This window comes from Panulirus ornatus, chromosome 46 (assembly GCF_036320965.1).
Source record: "Panulirus ornatus isolate Po-2019 chromosome 46, ASM3632096v1, whole genome shotgun sequence".
Taxonomy (NCBI): Eukaryota; Metazoa; Arthropoda; class Malacostraca; order Decapoda; family Palinuridae; genus Panulirus; species Panulirus ornatus.
Genome location: NC_092269.1, coordinates 27332889 through 27350742, shown reverse-complemented (window position 1 = coordinate 27350742; position 17854 = coordinate 27332889). Strand labels below are relative to the sequence as shown.

Here is a 17854-nt window from a genome sequence, read left to right as displayed (position 1 = left end):
AGATTATCTACTACCGTTAAAAAGAACACTATTAAACGATGTAGAAGAAAAGAGGTAGGAAATTCTTTGTTAAAATAAACTTTTTAAATAGATTTCAATACATTCTAAACACTATGAGGCGTCATAGAAATGGAGAATGTTCGTTTTTAAGATCTGTTATAGGTAATGACAAGAATTGGTAGGGAATTTTTCAGGGAAATTTCTTTTTCGATCAATACAGATCTTAAAACATGAAGAACCGTTTTTCTAGGAAATGAAGATGAAGAATCTTTGTTTTTAAGATTATCTTATACAGCTAAAGAGAAAGAATAATTAGGTAGGGAATTCTTTAGAGGAAATATACTTTCAATACAGCTTTTTAAACACTATTAAACGATGTAAAAATGGAGAATGTTCGATTTTAACATCTGATACGAGTAATGAAAAAAAAATGGCGGGAATTTTTCAGGGAATTTTTTTTTCAAGAGAAATCGTTTTTATAGGATATGAAAATAAAGAATAACTGTCTTATTAATATAATAAGGTACATATAATCTTTAGATTATATGTACCTTCTAAAATAGACTTCAATAGAGTTTTCTAGACATTATCAAACGATGTAAAAATGGAGAATCTTCGTTTTTAGACCTTATATTACGAGTAATAACCAAAAATGGCTGGGAATTTTTCAGGGAAACTTTTTTCGGATCAATAAAGATCTGAAAACATGAGGAATAGCTTGTCTAGGATATGAAAATGAAGAATCTCTGTTTTCAAGATTATCTATTTCGAAGAAAGAGAAAAAAAAAGGAAATTCTAAATAGATTTAATTCACCTTGAACGATATAAAAATGGAGAATGATCGTTTTTAATAGTAGTGACAAAAGAATGGCATGGAATTTTTCAGGGAAATTTCTTTTTCGATCAATACAGCTCTTAAAATATGAAAAATCGTTTTTCTATGATATAAAAATGAAGAATCTTTGTTTTTAAGATTATTTATTACCGTTAAAAAGAAATAAGAAAAGGTAGGGAATTCTTTAGAAAAGAAATAGATTTCTATACAGTTTCTAACCACTATTAAACGATGTAAAAATGTAGAATGTTCGTTTTTAAGATCTGTTATGAAAAATGAAAAAAAATGGCAAAGAATTTTTCAGGGAAATTTTTTTTTCGATCAATACGGCTCTTAAAACATGAAGAATCGTTTTTCTAGGATATGAAAATGAAGAATGTTTGTTTTTAAGATTATCTATTACCGCTAAAGAGAAAGAAAAAAAGGTAGGTAATTCTTTAGGGATAAAATATACTTTTTAATTAGATTTCAATACACCTTTCTAAAAACTATGAAAAATGGAGAATGTTCGTTTTAGAGATCCTCTGATACGAATAATGACAAAAAATGGCAGGGAATTTTTCAGGGAAATTTTTTATCCGATCAATACAGGTCTTAAAACATGAAAATGAAGAATCTTTGTTTTTAAGATTATCTATTAACGCTAAAGAGAAAGAAAAAGAGGTAGGGAATTTCTTAGGAATGAAATATATTTTCTAAATAGCTTTCAATACAGCTAACATCTGATACGAGTAATGAAAAAAAATGGCGGGAATTTTTCAGGGAATTTTTTTTTCATGAGAAATCGTTTTTATAGGATATGAAAATAAAGAATAACTGTCTTATTAATATAATAAGGTACATATAATCTTTAGATTATATGTACCTTCTAAAATAGACTTCAATAGAGTTTTCTAGACATTATCAAACGATGTAAAAATGGAGAATCTTCGTTTTTAGACCTTATATTACGAGTAATAACCAAAAATGGCTGGGAATTTTTCAGGGAAACTTTTTTCGGATCAATAAAGATCTGAAAACATGAGGAATAGCTTGTCTAGGATATGAAAATGAAGAATCTCTGTTTTCAAGATTATCTATTTCGAAGAAAGAGAAAAAAAAAGGAAATTCTAAATAGATTTAATTCACCTTGAACGATATAAAAATGGAGAATGATCGTTTTTAATAGTAGTGACAAAAGAATGGCATGGAATTTTTCAGGGAAATTTCTTTTTCGATCAATACAGCTCTTAAAATATGAAAAATCGTTTTTCTATGATATAAAAATGAAGAATCTTTGTTTTTAAGATTATTTATTACCGTTAAAAAGAAATAAGAAAAGGTAGGGAAGTCTTTAGAAAAGAAATAGATTTCTATACAGTTTCTAACCACTATTAAATGATGTAAAAATGTAGAATGTTCGTTTTTAAGATCTGTTAAGAGAAATGATAAAAAATGGCAAAGAATTTTTCAGGGAAATTTTTTTTTCGATCAATACGGCTCTTAAAACATGAAGAATCGTTTTTCTAGGATATGAAAATGAAGAATGTTTGTTTTTAAGATTATCTATTACCGCTAAAGAGAAAGAAAAAAAGGTAGGTAATTCTTTAGGGATAGAATATACTTTTTAATTAGATTTCAATACACCTTTCTAAAAACTATGAAAAATGGAGAATGTTCGTTTTAGAGATCCTCTGATACGAATAATGACAAAAAATGGCAGGGAATTTTTCAGGGAAATTTTTTATCCGATCAATACAGGTCTTAAAACATGAAAATGAAGAATCTTTGTTTTTAAGATTATCTATTAACGCTAAAGAGAAAGAAAAAGAGGTAGGGAATTTCTTAGGAATGAAATATATTTTCTAAATAGCTTTCAATACAGCTATTACATTAAACAGTATAACAATGGAGAATGTTCCTTTTTAAGATCTGTTACGAGTAATGACAAAAATGGCAGGGAATTTTTCAGGGAAATTCTTTTTCGATCAATACAGCTCTTAAAAAATGAGGAATCATTTTCCTAGATCAGGAAAATGAAGAATCTTTGTTTTTAAGATTATCTATTACCGCTAGAGAGAAATAAAAAAAGGTAGGGAATTTCTTATACTTTTTAAATACAGTTTTCTAAACATCAGATCTGTTACGAAAAACGAGAAACAATTGCAGGGAATTTTTCACAGAATTTTTTTTTTCCATCAATACAGGTCTTAAAACATGAGGAACTGTTTTTCCATGATATGAAAATGAAGAATCTTTGTTTTTAAGGATATCTGTTACAACTAAAGAGAAAGAAAAAGAGGGAGATTTTTTAGGGATAAAATATACTTTTTAAATAGATTTCAATACAGCTTTTTAAACACTATTAAACGATATGAAAATGAAAATGTTCCTTTTTAAGATCTGTTACAAGTAATGACAAAAATGGCAGGGAATTTTTCAGGGAAATTTTTTTTCGATCAATACAATCGATCAATTCCTCAATATGAGGAATCTTTTTTCTAGGTCATGAAAAGAGAATATGGATATAGAGAATCATTCTTTTGATCTGTTACGAGAAACGACATACAATAGCAGGGAATTTTTCAGGGAAATTTTTTTTTATCAATATTGAGATATCGTTTTTCTAGGACATGAAAACGAACAATCTTTGTTTTTAAGATTATCTATTACCATTAAAGAGAAAGAAAAAGAGGTAAGGAATTCCTTAGGGATGAAATAGTTCGTTTTTAAGATCTGTTACGAGACATAAGAAAAAATGGCAAGGAATTTTTCAGGAAAATTTGTTTTTCGATCAAAACAGCTCTTAAAATATCAGGAATTGTTTTTCGAGATTATAGAAATGAAGAATTTTTGTTTTTAAGATTATCTATTACAGCTAAAGAGAAAGAAAAAGGCAAAAGCTTTCTAATGTAATGTAAAAATGTGATGTAGAAATGGAGAATGGTCGTTTTTAAGACAGAAAATGGCAGGGAATTTTTCAGGGAAATTTTTTTTTCGACCAATACAGATCTTAAAACATGAGGAATCGTTTTTCTAGGAAATTTGAATAATCTTTGTTTTTAAGATTATCTTATACAGCTAAAGAGTAAGAATGAAAAGGTAGGGAATTCTTTGGAGAAAATATACTTTCAATACAGCTTTTTAAACATTATTCAACGACATAATGGTGGAGAATGTTCGATTTTAACATCTGATACGAGTAATGACAAAAAATGGTAGGGAATTTTTCAGGGAATTTTTTTCCGATGAATGCCGATCTCAATTCGTGAGGAATCGTTTTTATAGGATATGAAAATTAAGAATCACTGTCTTTATTATTATATATACCTTCTAAATCGATTTCAATACAGTTTTCTAAACTATTAAACGATGTAAAAATGGAGAGTCTTCGTTTTTAGATCTTACATTACGAGAAATGACCAAAAATGGCGGAATTTTTCAGATTCTTTTTTTCGATCAATAAAGATCTCAAAACATGAGGTATCGTTTTTTTAGCATATGAAAGTGAAAAATCTCTATTACGAAGAAAGAAATTAAAAAAAAGGAAATTCTTTAGGGATAAAATATACCTTCTAAATAGATTTGATTCACCTTTCGGAACACCATTAAACGATGTAAAAATGGAGAATGATCGTTTTTAAGATCTTCCGTTACAAAAAATGGCAGGGAATTTCTTAGGGAAATTTGTTTTTCGATCAATACAGCTCTTAAAATATGAAAAAACGTTTTTCTACGATATGAAAATGAAGAATCTTTGTTTTTAAGATTATCTATTAACGTTAAAAAGAAAGAAAAGGTAAGGAATTCTTTAGGAAAGAAATAGATTTCAATACAGATTTCTAAATACTATTAAACGATGTAAAAATAATGTTTGGTCTGTTACTAAAAACGAAAAAAATGGCAGGGAATTTTTCAGGGAAATTTGTTTTTCGATCAATACAGCTCTTAAAACATGAGGAATCGTTTTTCTAGGATATGAAAATGAAGAATATTTGTTTTTAAGATTATCTATTACCGCTAAAGAGAAAGAAAAAAAGGTAGGTATTTCTTTAGGGATACAATATACTTTCTGAACAGATTTTAATACAGCTTTTTAAACACTATGAAAAATGTAGAGATGAAAAAATGGCAGGAAGTTTTTCAGGGAAATTTTTTTTTCGATCGATACAGTTCTTATAATATAAGGAATCGTTTTTCGAGAATATGGAAATGCAGAATCTTTGTTTTTAAGATAATCTATTACCGCTGAAGAAAAAGAAAAAGAGGTAGGGAATTTTATAGGGATAAAATATACTTTGTCAATAGATTTCAATAGATTTATTAAACGATATAAATTTGAAGAATGTTCCTTTTAAGAATGGCAGGGAATTTTTCAGGGTTTTTTTTTTCGATCAATAAAGATCTCAAAACATGAGGAATCGTTTTTTCAGCATATGAAAATGAAAAATCTCTGTTTTTACGAAGAAAGAGAAAGAAAAAAAAAAGAAAATTCTTTAAGGATAAGAGGTAGATTTAATTCACCTTTCTGAACACTACTAAACGATGTAAAAATGGAGAATGATCGTTTTTAAGATCTTCCGTTACGAGTAGTGACAAAAAATGGAAGGGAATTTTTTAGATAATTTTGTTTTTCTACGATATGAAAATGAAGAATCTTTGTTTTTAAGATTATCTACTACCGTTAAAAAGAACACTATTAAACGATGTAGAAGAAAAGAGGTAGGAAATTCTTTGTTAAAATAAACTTTTTAAATAGATTTCAATACATTCTAAACACTATGAGGCGTCATAGAAATGGAGAATGTTCGTTTTTAAGATCTGTTATAGGTAATGACAAGAATTGGTAGGGAATTTTTCAGGGAAATTTCTTTTTCGATCAATACAGATCTTAAAACATGAAGAACCGTTTTTCTAGGAAATGAAGATGAAGAATCTTTGTTTTTAAGATTATCTTATACAGCTAAAGAGAAAGAATAATTAGGTAGGGAATTCTTTAGAGGAAATATACTTTCAATACAGCTTTTTAAACACTATTAAACGATGTAAAAATGGAGAATGTTCGATTTTAACATCTGATACGAGTAATGAAAAAAAAATGGCGGGAATTTTTCAGGGAATTTTTTTTTCAAGAGAAATCGTTTTTATAGGATATGAAAATAAAGAATAACTGTCTTATTAATATAATAAGGTACATATAATCTTTAGATTATATGTACCTTCTAAAATAGACTTCAATAGAGTTTTCTAGACATTATCAAACGATGTAAAAATGGAGAATCTTCGTTTTTAGACCTTATATTACGAGTAATAACCAAAAATGGCTGGGAATTTTTCAGGGAAACTTTTTTCGGATCAATAAAGATCTGAAAACATGAGGAATAGCTTGTCTAGGATATGAAAATGAAGAATCTCTGTTTTCAAGATTATCTATTTCGAAGAAAGAGAAAAAAAAAGGAAATTCTAAATAGATTTAATTCACCTTGAACGATATAAAAATGGAGAATGATCGTTTTTAATAGTAGTGACAAAAGAATGGCATGGAATTTTTCAGGGAAATTTCTTTTTCGATCAATACAGCTCTTAAAATATGAAAAATCGTTTTTCTATGATATAAAAATGAAGAATCTTTGTTTTTAAGATTATTTATTACCGTTAAAAAGAAATAAGAAAAGGTAGGGAATTCTTTAGAAAAGAAATAGATTTCTATACAGTTTCTAACCACTATTAAACGATGTAAAAATGTAGAATGTTCGTTTTTAAGATCTGTTATGAAAAATGAAAAAAAATGGCAAAGAATTTTTCAGGGAAATTTTTTTTTCGATCAATACGGCTCTTAAAACATGAAGAATCGTTTTTCTAGGATATGAAAATGAAGAATGTTTGTTTTTAAGATTATCTATTACCGCTAAAGAGAAAGAAAAAAAGGTAGGTAATTCTTTAGGGATAAAATATACTTTTTAATTAGATTTCAATACACCTTTCTAAAAACTATGAAAAATGGAGAATGTTCGTTTTAGAGATCCTCTGATACGAATAATGACAAAAAATGGCAGGGAATTTTTCAGGGAAATTTTTTATCCGATCAATACAGGTCTTAAAACATGAAAATGAAGAATCTTTGTTTTTAAGATTATCTATTAACGCTAAAGAGAAAGAAAAAGAGGTAGGGAATTTCTTAGGAATGAAATATATTTTCTAAATAGCTTTCAATACAGCTAACATCTGATACGAGTAATGAAAAAAAATGGCGGGAATTTTTCAGGGAATTTTTTTTTCATGAGAAATCGTTTTTATAGGATATGAAAATAAAGAATAACTGTCTTATTAATATAATAAGGTACATATAATCTTTAGATTATATGTACCTTCTAAAATAGACTTCAATAGAGTTTTCTAGACATTATCAAACGATGTAAAAATGGAGAATCTTCGTTTTTAGACCTTATATTACGAGTAATAACCAAAAATGGCTGGGAATTTTTCAGGGAAACTTTTTTCGGATCAATAAAGATCTGAAAACATGAGGAATAGCTTGTCTAGGATATGAAAATGAAGAATCTCTGTTTTCAAGATTATCTATTTCGAAGAAAGAGAAAAAAAAAGGAAATTCTAAATAGATTTAATTCACCTTGAACGATATAAAAATGGAGAATGATCGTTTTTAATAGTAGTGACAAAAGAATGGCATGGAATTTTTCAGGGAAATTTCTTTTTCGATCAATACAGCTCTTAAAATATGAAAAATCGTTTTTCTATGATATAAAAATGAAGAATCTTTGTTTTTAAGATTATTTATTACCGTTAAAAAGAAATAAGAAAAGGTAGGGAAGTCTTTAGAAAAGAAATAGATTTCTATACAGTTTCTAACCACTATTAAATGATGTAAAAATGTAGAATGTTCGTTTTTAAGATCTGTTAAGAGAAATGATAAAAAATGGCAAAGAATTTTTCAGGGAAATTTTTTTTTCGATCAATACGGCTCTTAAAACATGAAGAATCGTTTTTCTAGGATATGAAAATGAAGAATGTTTGTTTTTAAGATTATCTATTACCGCTAAAGAGAAAGAAAAAAAGGTAGGTAATTCTTTAGGGATAGAATATACTTTTTAATTAGATTTCAATACACCTTTCTAAAAACTATGAAAAATGGAGAATGTTCGTTTTAGAGATCCTCTGATACGAATAATGACAAAAAATGGCAGGGAATTTTTCAGGGAAATTTTTTATCCGATCAATACAGGTCTTAAAACATGAAAATGAAGAATCTTTGTTTTTAAGATTATCTATTAACGCTAAAGAGAAAGAAAAAGAGGTAGGGAATTTCTTAGGAATGAAATATATTTTCTAAATAGCTTTCAATACAGCTATTACATTAAACAGTATAACAATGGAGAATGTTCCTTTTTAAGATCTGTTACGAGTAATGACAAAAATGGCAGGGAATTTTTCAGGGAAATTCTTTTTCGATCAATACAGCTCTTAAAAAATGAGGAATCATTTTCCTAGATCAGGAAAATGAAGAATCTTTGTTTTTAAGATTATCTATTACCGCTAGAGAGAAATAAAAAAAGGTAGGGAATTTCTTATACTTTTTAAATACAGTTTTCTAAACATCAGATCTGTTACGAAAAACGAGAAACAATTGCAGGGAATTTTTCACAGAATTTTTTTTTTCCATCAATACAGGTCTTAAAACATGAGGAACTGTTTTTCCATGATATGAAAATGAAGAATCTTTGTTTTTAAGGATATCTGTTACAACTAAAGAGAAAGAAAAAGAGGGAGATTTTTTAGGGATAAAATATACTTTTTAAATAGATTTCAATACAGCTTTTTAAACACTATTAAACGATATGAAAATGAAAATGTTCCTTTTTAAGATCTGTTACAAGTAATGACAAAAATGGCAGGGAATTTTTCAGGGAAATTTTTTTTCGATCAATACAATCGATCAATTCCTCAATATGAGGAATCTTTTTTCTAGGTCATGAAAAGAGAATATGGATATAGAGAATCATTCTTTTGATCTGTTACGAGAAACGACATACAATAGCAGGGAATTTTTCAGGGAAATTTTTTTTTATCAATATTGAGATATCGTTTTTCTAGGACATGAAAACGAACAATCTTTGTTTTTAAGATTATCTATTACCATTAAAGAGAAAGAAAAAGAGGTAAGGAATTCCTTAGGGATGAAATAGTTCGTTTTTAAGATCTGTTACGAGACATAAGAAAAAATGGCAAGGAATTTTTCAGGAAAATTTGTTTTTCGATCAAAACAGCTCTTAAAATATCAGGAATTGTTTTTCGAGATTATAGAAATGAAGAATTTTTGTTTTTAAGATTATCTATTACAGCTAAAGAGAAAGAAAAAGGCAAAAGCTTTCTAATGTAATGTAAAAATGTGATGTAGAAATGGAGAATGGTCGTTTTTAAGACAGAAAATGGCAGGGAATTTTTCAGGGAAATTTTTTTTTCGACCAATACAGATCTTAAAACATGAGGAATCGTTTTTCTAGGAAATTTGAATAATCTTTGTTTTTAAGATTATCTTATACAGCTAAAGAGTAAGAATGAAAAGGTAGGGAATTCTTTGGAGAAAATATACTTTCAATACAGCTTTTTAAACATTATTCAACGACATAATGGTGGAGAATGTTCGATTTTAACATCTGATACGAGTAATGACAAAAAATGGTAGGGAATTTTTCAGGGAATTTTTTTCCGATGAATGCCGATCTCAATTCGTGAGGAATCGTTTTTATAGGATATGAAAATTAAGAATCACTGTCTTTATTATTATATATACCTTCTAAATCGATTTCAATACAGTTTTCTAAACTATTAAACGATGTAAAAATGGAGAGTCTTCGTTTTTAGATCTTACATTACGAGAAATGACCAAAAATGGCGGAATTTTTCAGATTCTTTTTTTCGATCAATAAAGATCTCAAAACATGAGGTATCGTTTTTTTAGCATATGAAAGTGAAAAATCTCTATTACGAAGAAAGAAATTAAAAAAAAGGAAATTCTTTAGGGATAAAATATACCTTCTAAATAGATTTGATTCACCTTTCGGAACACCATTAAACGATGTAAAAATGGAGAATGATCGTTTTTAAGATCTTCCGTTACAAAAAATGGCAGGGAATTTCTTAGGGAAATTTGTTTTTCGATCAATACAGCTCTTAAAATATGAAAAAACGTTTTTCTACGATATGAAAATGAAGAATCTTTGTTTTTAAGATTATCTATTAACGTTAAAAAGAAAGAAAAGGTAAGGAATTCTTTAGGAAAGAAATAGATTTCAATACAGATTTCTAAATACTATTAAACGATGTAAAAATAATGTTTGGTCTGTTACTAAAAACGAAAAAAATGGCAGGGAATTTTTCAGGGAAATTTGTTTTTCGATCAATACAGCTCTTAAAACATGAGGAATCGTTTTTCTAGGATATGAAAATGAAGAATATTTGTTTTTAAGATTATCTATTACCGCTAAAGAGAAAGAAAAAAAGGTAGGTATTTCTTTAGGGATACAATATACTTTCTGAACAGATTTTAATACAGCTTTTTAAACACTATGAAAAATGTAGAGATGAAAAAATGGCAGGAAGTTTTTCAGGGAAATTTTTTTTTCGATCGATACAGTTCTTATAATATAAGGAATCGTTTTTCGAGAATATGGAAATGCAGAATCTTTGTTTTTAAGATAATCTATTACCGCTGAAGAAAAAGAAAAAGAGGTAGGGAATTTTATAGGGATAAAATATACTTTGTCAATAGATTTCAATAGATTTATTAAACGATATAAATTTGAAGAATGTTCCTTTTAAGAATGGCAGGGAATTTTTCAGGGTTTTTTTTTTCGATCAATAAAGATCTCAAAACATGAGGAATCGTTTTTTCAGCATATGAAAATGAAAAATCTCTGTTTTTACGAAGAAAGAGAAAGAAAAAAAAAAGAAAATTCTTTAAGGATAAGAGGTAGATTTAATTCACCTTTCTGAACACTACTAAACGATGTAAAAATGGAGAATGATCGTTTTTAAGATCTTCCGTTACGAGTAGTGACAAAAAATGGAAGGGAATTTTTTAGATAATTTTGTTTTTCTACGATATGAAAATGAAGAATCTTTGTTTTTAAGATTATCTACTACCGTTAAAAAGAACACTATTAAACGATGTAGAAGAAAAGAGGTAGGAAATTCTTTGTTAAAATAAACTTTTTAAATAGATTTCAATACATTCTAAACACTATGAGGCGTCATAGAAATGGAGAATGTTCGTTTTTAAGATCTGTTATAGGTAATGACAAGAATTGGTAGGGAATTTTTCAGGGAAATTTCTTTTTCGATCAATACAGATCTTAAAACATGAAGAACCGTTTTTCTAGGAAATGAAGATGAAGAATCTTTGTTTTTAAGATTATCTTATACAGCTAAAGAGAAAGAATAATTAGGTAGGGAATTCTTTAGAGGAAATATACTTTCAATACAGCTTTTTAAACACTATTAAACGATGTAAAAATGGAGAATGTTCGATTTTAACATCTGATACGAGTAATGAAAAAAAAATGGCGGGAATTTTTCAGGGAATTTTTTTTTCAAGAGAAATCGTTTTTATAGGATATGAAAATAAAGAATAACTGTCTTATTAATATAATAAGGTACATATAATCTTTAGATTATATGTACCTTCTAAAATAGACTTCAATAGAGTTTTCTAGACATTATCAAACGATGTAAAAATGGAGAATCTTCGTTTTTAGACCTTATATTACGAGTAATAACCAAAAATGGCTGGGAATTTTTCAGGGAAACTTTTTTCGGATCAATAAAGATCTGAAAACATGAGGAATAGCTTGTCTAGGATATGAAAATGAAGAATCTCTGTTTTCAAGATTATCTATTTCGAAGAAAGAGAAAAAAAAAGGAAATTCTAAATAGATTTAATTCACCTTGAACGATATAAAAATGGAGAATGATCGTTTTTAATAGTAGTGACAAAAGAATGGCATGGAATTTTTCAGGGAAATTTCTTTTTCGATCAATACAGCTCTTAAAATATGAAAAATCGTTTTTCTATGATATAAAAATGAAGAATCTTTGTTTTTAAGATTATTTATTACCGTTAAAAAGAAATAAGAAAAGGTAGGGAAGTCTTTAGAAAAGAAATAGATTTCTATACAGTTTCTAACCACTATTAAACGATGTAAAAATGTAGAATGTTCGTTTTTAAGATCTGTTAAGAGAAATGAAAAAAAATGGCAAAGAATTTTTCAGGGAAATTTTTTTTTCGATCAATACGGCTCTTAAAACATGAAGAATCGTTTTTCTAGGATATGAAAATGAAGAATGTTTGTTTTTAAGATTATCTATTACCGCTAAAGAGAAAGAAAAAAAGGTAGGTAATTCTTTAGGGATAGAATATACTTTTTAATTAGATTTCAATACACCTTTCTAAAAACTATGAAAAATGGAGAATGTTCGTTTTAGAGATCCTCTGATACGAATAATGACAAAAAATGGCAGGGAATTTTTCAGGGAAATTTTTTATCCGATCAATACAGGTCTTAAAACATGAAAATGAAGAATCTTTGTTTTTAAGATTATCTATTAACGCTAAAGAGAAAGAAAAAGAGGTAGGGAATTTCTTAGGAATGAAATATATTTTCTAAATAGCTTTCAATACAGCTATTACATTAAACAGTATAACAATGGAGAATGTTCCTTTTTAAGATCTGTTACGAGTAATGACAAAAATGGCAGGGAATTTTTCAGGGAAATTCTTTTTCGATCAATACAGCTCTTAAAAAATGAGGAATCATTTTCCTAGATCAGGAAAATGAAGAATCTTTGTTTTTAAGATTATCTATTACCGCTAGAGAGAAATAAAAAAAGGTAGGGAATTTCTTATACTTTTTAAATACAGTTTTCTAAACATCAGATCTGTTACGAAAAACGAGAAACAATTGCAGGGAATTTTTCACAGAATTTTTTTTTTCCATCAATACAGGTCTTAAAACATGAGGAACTGTTTTTCCATGATATGAAAATGAAGAATCTTTGTTTTTAAGGATATCTGTTACAACTAAAGAGAAAGAAAAAGAGGGAGATTTTTTAGGGATAAAATATACTTTTTAAATAGATTTCAATACAGCTTTTTAAACACTATTAAACGATATGAAAATGAAAATGTTCCTTTTTAAGATCTGTTACAAGTAATGACAAAAATGGCAGGGAATTTTTCAGGGAAATTTTTTTTCGATCAATACAATCGATCAATTCCTCAATATGAGGAATCTTTTTTCTAGGTCATGAAAAGAGAATATGGATATAGAGAATCATTCTTTTGATCTGTTACGAGAAACGACATACAATAGCAGGGAATTTTTCAGGGAAATTTTTTTTTATCAATATTGAGATATCGTTTTTCTAGGACATGAAAACGAACAATCTTTGTTTTTAAGATTATCTATTACCATTAAAGAGAAAGAAAAAGAGGTAAGGAATTCCTTAGGGATGAAATAGTTCGTTTTTAAGATCTGTTACGAGACATAAGAAAAAATGGCAAGGAATTTTTCAGGAAAATTTGTTTTTCGATCAAAACAGCTCTTAAAATATCAGGAATTGTTTTTCGAGATTATAGAAATGAAGAATTTTTGTTTTTAAGATTATCTATTACAGCTAAAGAGAAAGAAAAAGGCAAAAGCTTTCTAATGTAATGTAAAAATGTGATGTAGAAATGGAGAATGGTCGTTTTTAAGACAGAAAATGGCAGGGAATTTTTCAGGGAAATTTTTTTTTCGACCAATACAGATCTTAAAACATGAGGAATCGTTTTTCTAGGAAATTTGAATAATCTTTGTTTTTAAGATTATCTTATACAGCTAAAGAGTAAGAATGAAAAGGTAGGGAATTCTTTGGAGAAAATATACTTTCAATACAGCTTTTTAAACATTATTCAACGACATAATGGTGGAGAATGTTCGATTTTAACATCTGATACGAGTAATGACAAAAAATGGTAGGGAATTTTTCAGGGAATTTTTTTCCGATGAATGCCGATCTCAATTCGTGAGGAATCGTTTTTATAGGATATGAAAATTAAGAATCACTGTCTTTATTATTATATATACCTTCTAAATCGATTTCAATACAGTTTTCTAAACTATTAAACGATGTAAAAATGGAGAGTCTTCGTTTTTAGATCTTACATTACGAGAAATGACCAAAAATGGCGGAATTTTTCAGATTCTTTTTTTCGATCAATAAAGATCTCAAAACATGAGGTATCGTTTTTTTAGCATATGAAAGTGAAAAATCTCTATTACGAAGAAAGAAATTAAAAAAAAGGAAATTCTTTAGGGATAAAATATACCTTCTAAATAGATTTGATTCACCTTTCGGAACACCATTAAACGATGTAAAAATGGAGAATGATCGTTTTTAAGATCTTCCGTTACAAAAAATGGCAGGGAATTTCTTAGGGAAATTTGTTTTTCGATCAATACAGCTCTTAAAATATGAAAAAACGTTTTTCTACGATATGAAAATGAAGAATCTTTGTTTTTAAGATTATCTATTAACGTTAAAAAGAAAGAAAAGGTAAGGAATTCTTTAGGAAAGAAATAGATTTCAATACAGATTTCTAAATACTATTAAACGATGTAAAAATAATGTTTGGTCTGTTACTAAAAACGAAAAAAATGGCAGGGAATTTTTCAGGGAAATTTGTTTTTCGATCAATACAGCTCTTAAAACATGAGGAATCGTTTTTCTAGGATATGAAAATGAAGAATATTTGTTTTTAAGATTATCTATTACCGCTAAAGAGAAAGAAAAAAAGGTAGGTATTTCTTTAGGGATACAATATACTTTCTGAACAGATTTTAATACAGCTTTTTAAACACTATGAAAAATGTAGAGATGAAAAAATGGCAGGAAGTTTTTCAGGGAAATTTTTTTTTCGATCGATACAGTTCTTATAATATAAGGAATCGTTTTTCGAGAATATGGAAATGCAGAATCTTTGTTTTTAAGATAATCTATTACCGCTGAAGAAAAAGAAAAAGAGGTAGGGAATTTTATAGGGATAAAATATACTTTGTCAATAGATTTCAATAGATTTATTAAACGATATAAATTTGAAGAATGTTCCTTTTAAGAATGGCAGGGAATTTTTCAGGGTTTTTTTTTTTCGATCAATAAAGATCTCAAAACATGAGGAATCGTTTTTTCAGCATATGAAAATGAAAAATCTCTGTTTTTACGAAGAAAGAGAAAGAAAAAAAAAAGAAAATTCTTTAAGGATAAGAGGTAGATTTAATTCACCTTTCTGAACACTACTAAACGATGTAAAAATGGAGAATGATCGTTTTTAAGATCTTCCGTTACGAGTAGTGACAAAAAATGGAAGGGAATTTTTTAGATAATTTTGTTTTTCTACGATATGAAAATGAAGAATCTTTGTTTTTAAGATTATCTACTACCGTTAAAAAGAACACTATTAAACGATGTAGAAGAAAAGAGGTAGGAAATTCTTTGTTAAAATAAACTTTTTAAATAGATTTCAATACATTCTAAACACTATGAGGCGTCATAGAAATGGAGAATGTTCGTTTTTAAGATCTGTTATAGGTAATGACAAGAATTGGTAGGGAATTTTTCAGGGAAATTTCTTTTTCGATCAATACAGATCTTAAAACATGAAGAACCGTTTTTCTAGGAAATGAAGATGAAGAATCTTTGTTTTTAAGATTATCTTATACAGCTAAAGAGAAAGAATAAATAGGTAGGGAATTCTTTAGAGGAAATATACTTTCAATACAGCTTTTTAAACACTATTAAACGATGTAAAAATGGAGAATGTTCGATTTTAACATCTGATACGAGTAATGAAAAAAAAATGGCGGGAATTTTTCAGGGAATTTTTTTTTCAAGAGAAATCGTTTTTATAGGATATGAAAATAAAGAATAACTGTCTTATTAATATAATAAGGTACATATAATCTTTAGATTATATGTACCTTCTAAAATAGACTTCAATAGAGTTTTCTAGACATTATCAAACGATGTAAAAATGGAGAATCTTCGTTTTTAGACCTTATATTACGAGTAATAACCAAAAATGGCTGGGAATTTTTCAGGGAAACTTTTTTCGGATCAATAAAGATCTGAAAACATGAGGAATAGCTTGTCTAGGATATGAAAATGAAGAATCTCTGTTTTCAAGATTATCTATTTCGAAGAAAGAGAAAAAAAAAGGAAATTCTAAATAGATTTAATTCACCTTGAACGATATAAAAATGGAGAATGATCGTTTTTAATAGTAGTGACAAAAGAATGGCATGGAATTTTTCAGGGAAATTTCTTTTTCGATCAATACAGCTCTTAAAATATGAAAAATCGTTTTTCTATGATATAAAAATGAAGAATCTTTGTTTTTAAGATTATTTATTACCGTTAAAAAGAAATAAGAAAAGGTAGGGAATTCTTTAGAAAAGAAATAGATTTCTATACAGTTTCTAACCACTATTAAACGATGTAAAAATGTAGAATGTTCGTTTTTAAGATCTGTTATGAGAAATGAAAAAAAATGGCAAAGAATTTTTCAGGGAAATTTTTTTTTCGATCAATACGGCTCTTAAAACATGAAGAATCGTTTTTCTAGGATATGAAAATGAAGAATGTTTGTTTTTAAGATTATCTATTACCGCTAAAGAGAAAGAAAAAAAGGTAGGTAATTCTTTAGGGATAAAATATACTTTTTAATTAGATTTCAATACACCTTTCTAAAAACTATGAAAAATGGAGAATGTTCGTTTTAGAGATCCTCTGATACGAATAATGACAAAAAATGGCAGGGAATTTTTCAGGGAAATTTTTTATCCGATCAATACAGGTCTTAAAACATGAAAATGAAGAATCTTTGTTTTTAAGATTATCTATTAACGCTAAAGAGAAAGAAAAAGAGGTAGGGAATTTCTTAGGAATGAAATATATTTTCTAAATAGCTTTCAATACAGCTAACATCTGATACGAGTAATGAAAAAAAATGGCGGGAATTTTTCAGGGAATTTTTTTTTCATGAGAAATCGTTTTTATAGGATATGAAAATAAAGAATAACTGTCTTATTAATATAATAAGGTACATATAATCTTTAGATTATATGTACCTTCTAAAATAGACTTCAATAGAGTTTTCTAGACATTATCAAACGATGTAAAAATGGAGAATCTTCGTTTTTAGACCTTATATTACGAGTAATAACCAAAAATGGCTGGGAATTTTTCAGGGAAACTTTTTTCGGATCAATAAAGATCTGAAAACATGAGGAATAGCTTGTCTAGGATATGAAAATGAAGAATCTCTGTTTTCAAGATTATCTATTTCGAAGAAAGAGAAAAAAAAAGGAAATTCTAAATAGATTTAATTCACCTTGAACGATATAAAAATGGAGAATGATCGTTTTTAATAGTAGTGACAAAAGAATGGCATGGAATTTTTCAGGGAAATTTCTTTTTCGATCAATACAGCTCTTAAAATATGAAAAATCGTTTTTCTATGATATAAAAATGAAGAATCTTTGTTTTTAAGATTATTTATTACCGTTAAAAAGAAATAAGAAAAGGTAGGGAAGTCTTTAGAAAAGAAATAGATTTCTATACAGTTTCTAACCACTATTAAATGATGTAAAAATGTAGAATGTTCGTTTTTAAGATCTGTTAAGAGAAATGATAAAAAATGGCAAAGAATTTTTCAGGGAAATTTTTTTTTCGATCAATACGGCTCTTAAAACATGAAGAATCGTTTTTCCCCCCCCCCCCCCCTCCCCCCCCCCCCCCCCTCCCCCCCTCCCCCCCTCCCCCCCCCCCCCCTCCCCCCCACCCCCCCCCCCCCCCCCCCCCCCCCCCCCCCCCCCCCCCCCCCCCTACCCCCCCCCCCCCCCCTTCCCCTCCCCCCCCCCCCCCCCCCCCCCCCCCCCCCCCCCCTAGGAATGAAAATGAAGAAATGTTTTTGTTTTTTAGAAT

The 17854-nt window shown here is 28.2% G+C and overlaps 1 protein-coding gene across 1 annotated transcript in view; it reads right to left on the bottom strand.

Moving 5' to 3' along the window:
• Cdc5 (cell division cycle protein 21) overlaps positions 1-4423 on the bottom strand; it is an 83257-nt gene extending 78834 nt beyond the window's left edge. Inside the window, exon 1 of the mRNA XM_071689362.1 lies at positions 4409-4423. Coding sequence (XP_071545463.1) covers positions 4409-4423 — 15 coding nt within the window. The remainder of the gene's footprint in view (positions 1-4408) is intronic.
• Positions 4424-17854: the final 13431 nt, after the last annotated feature.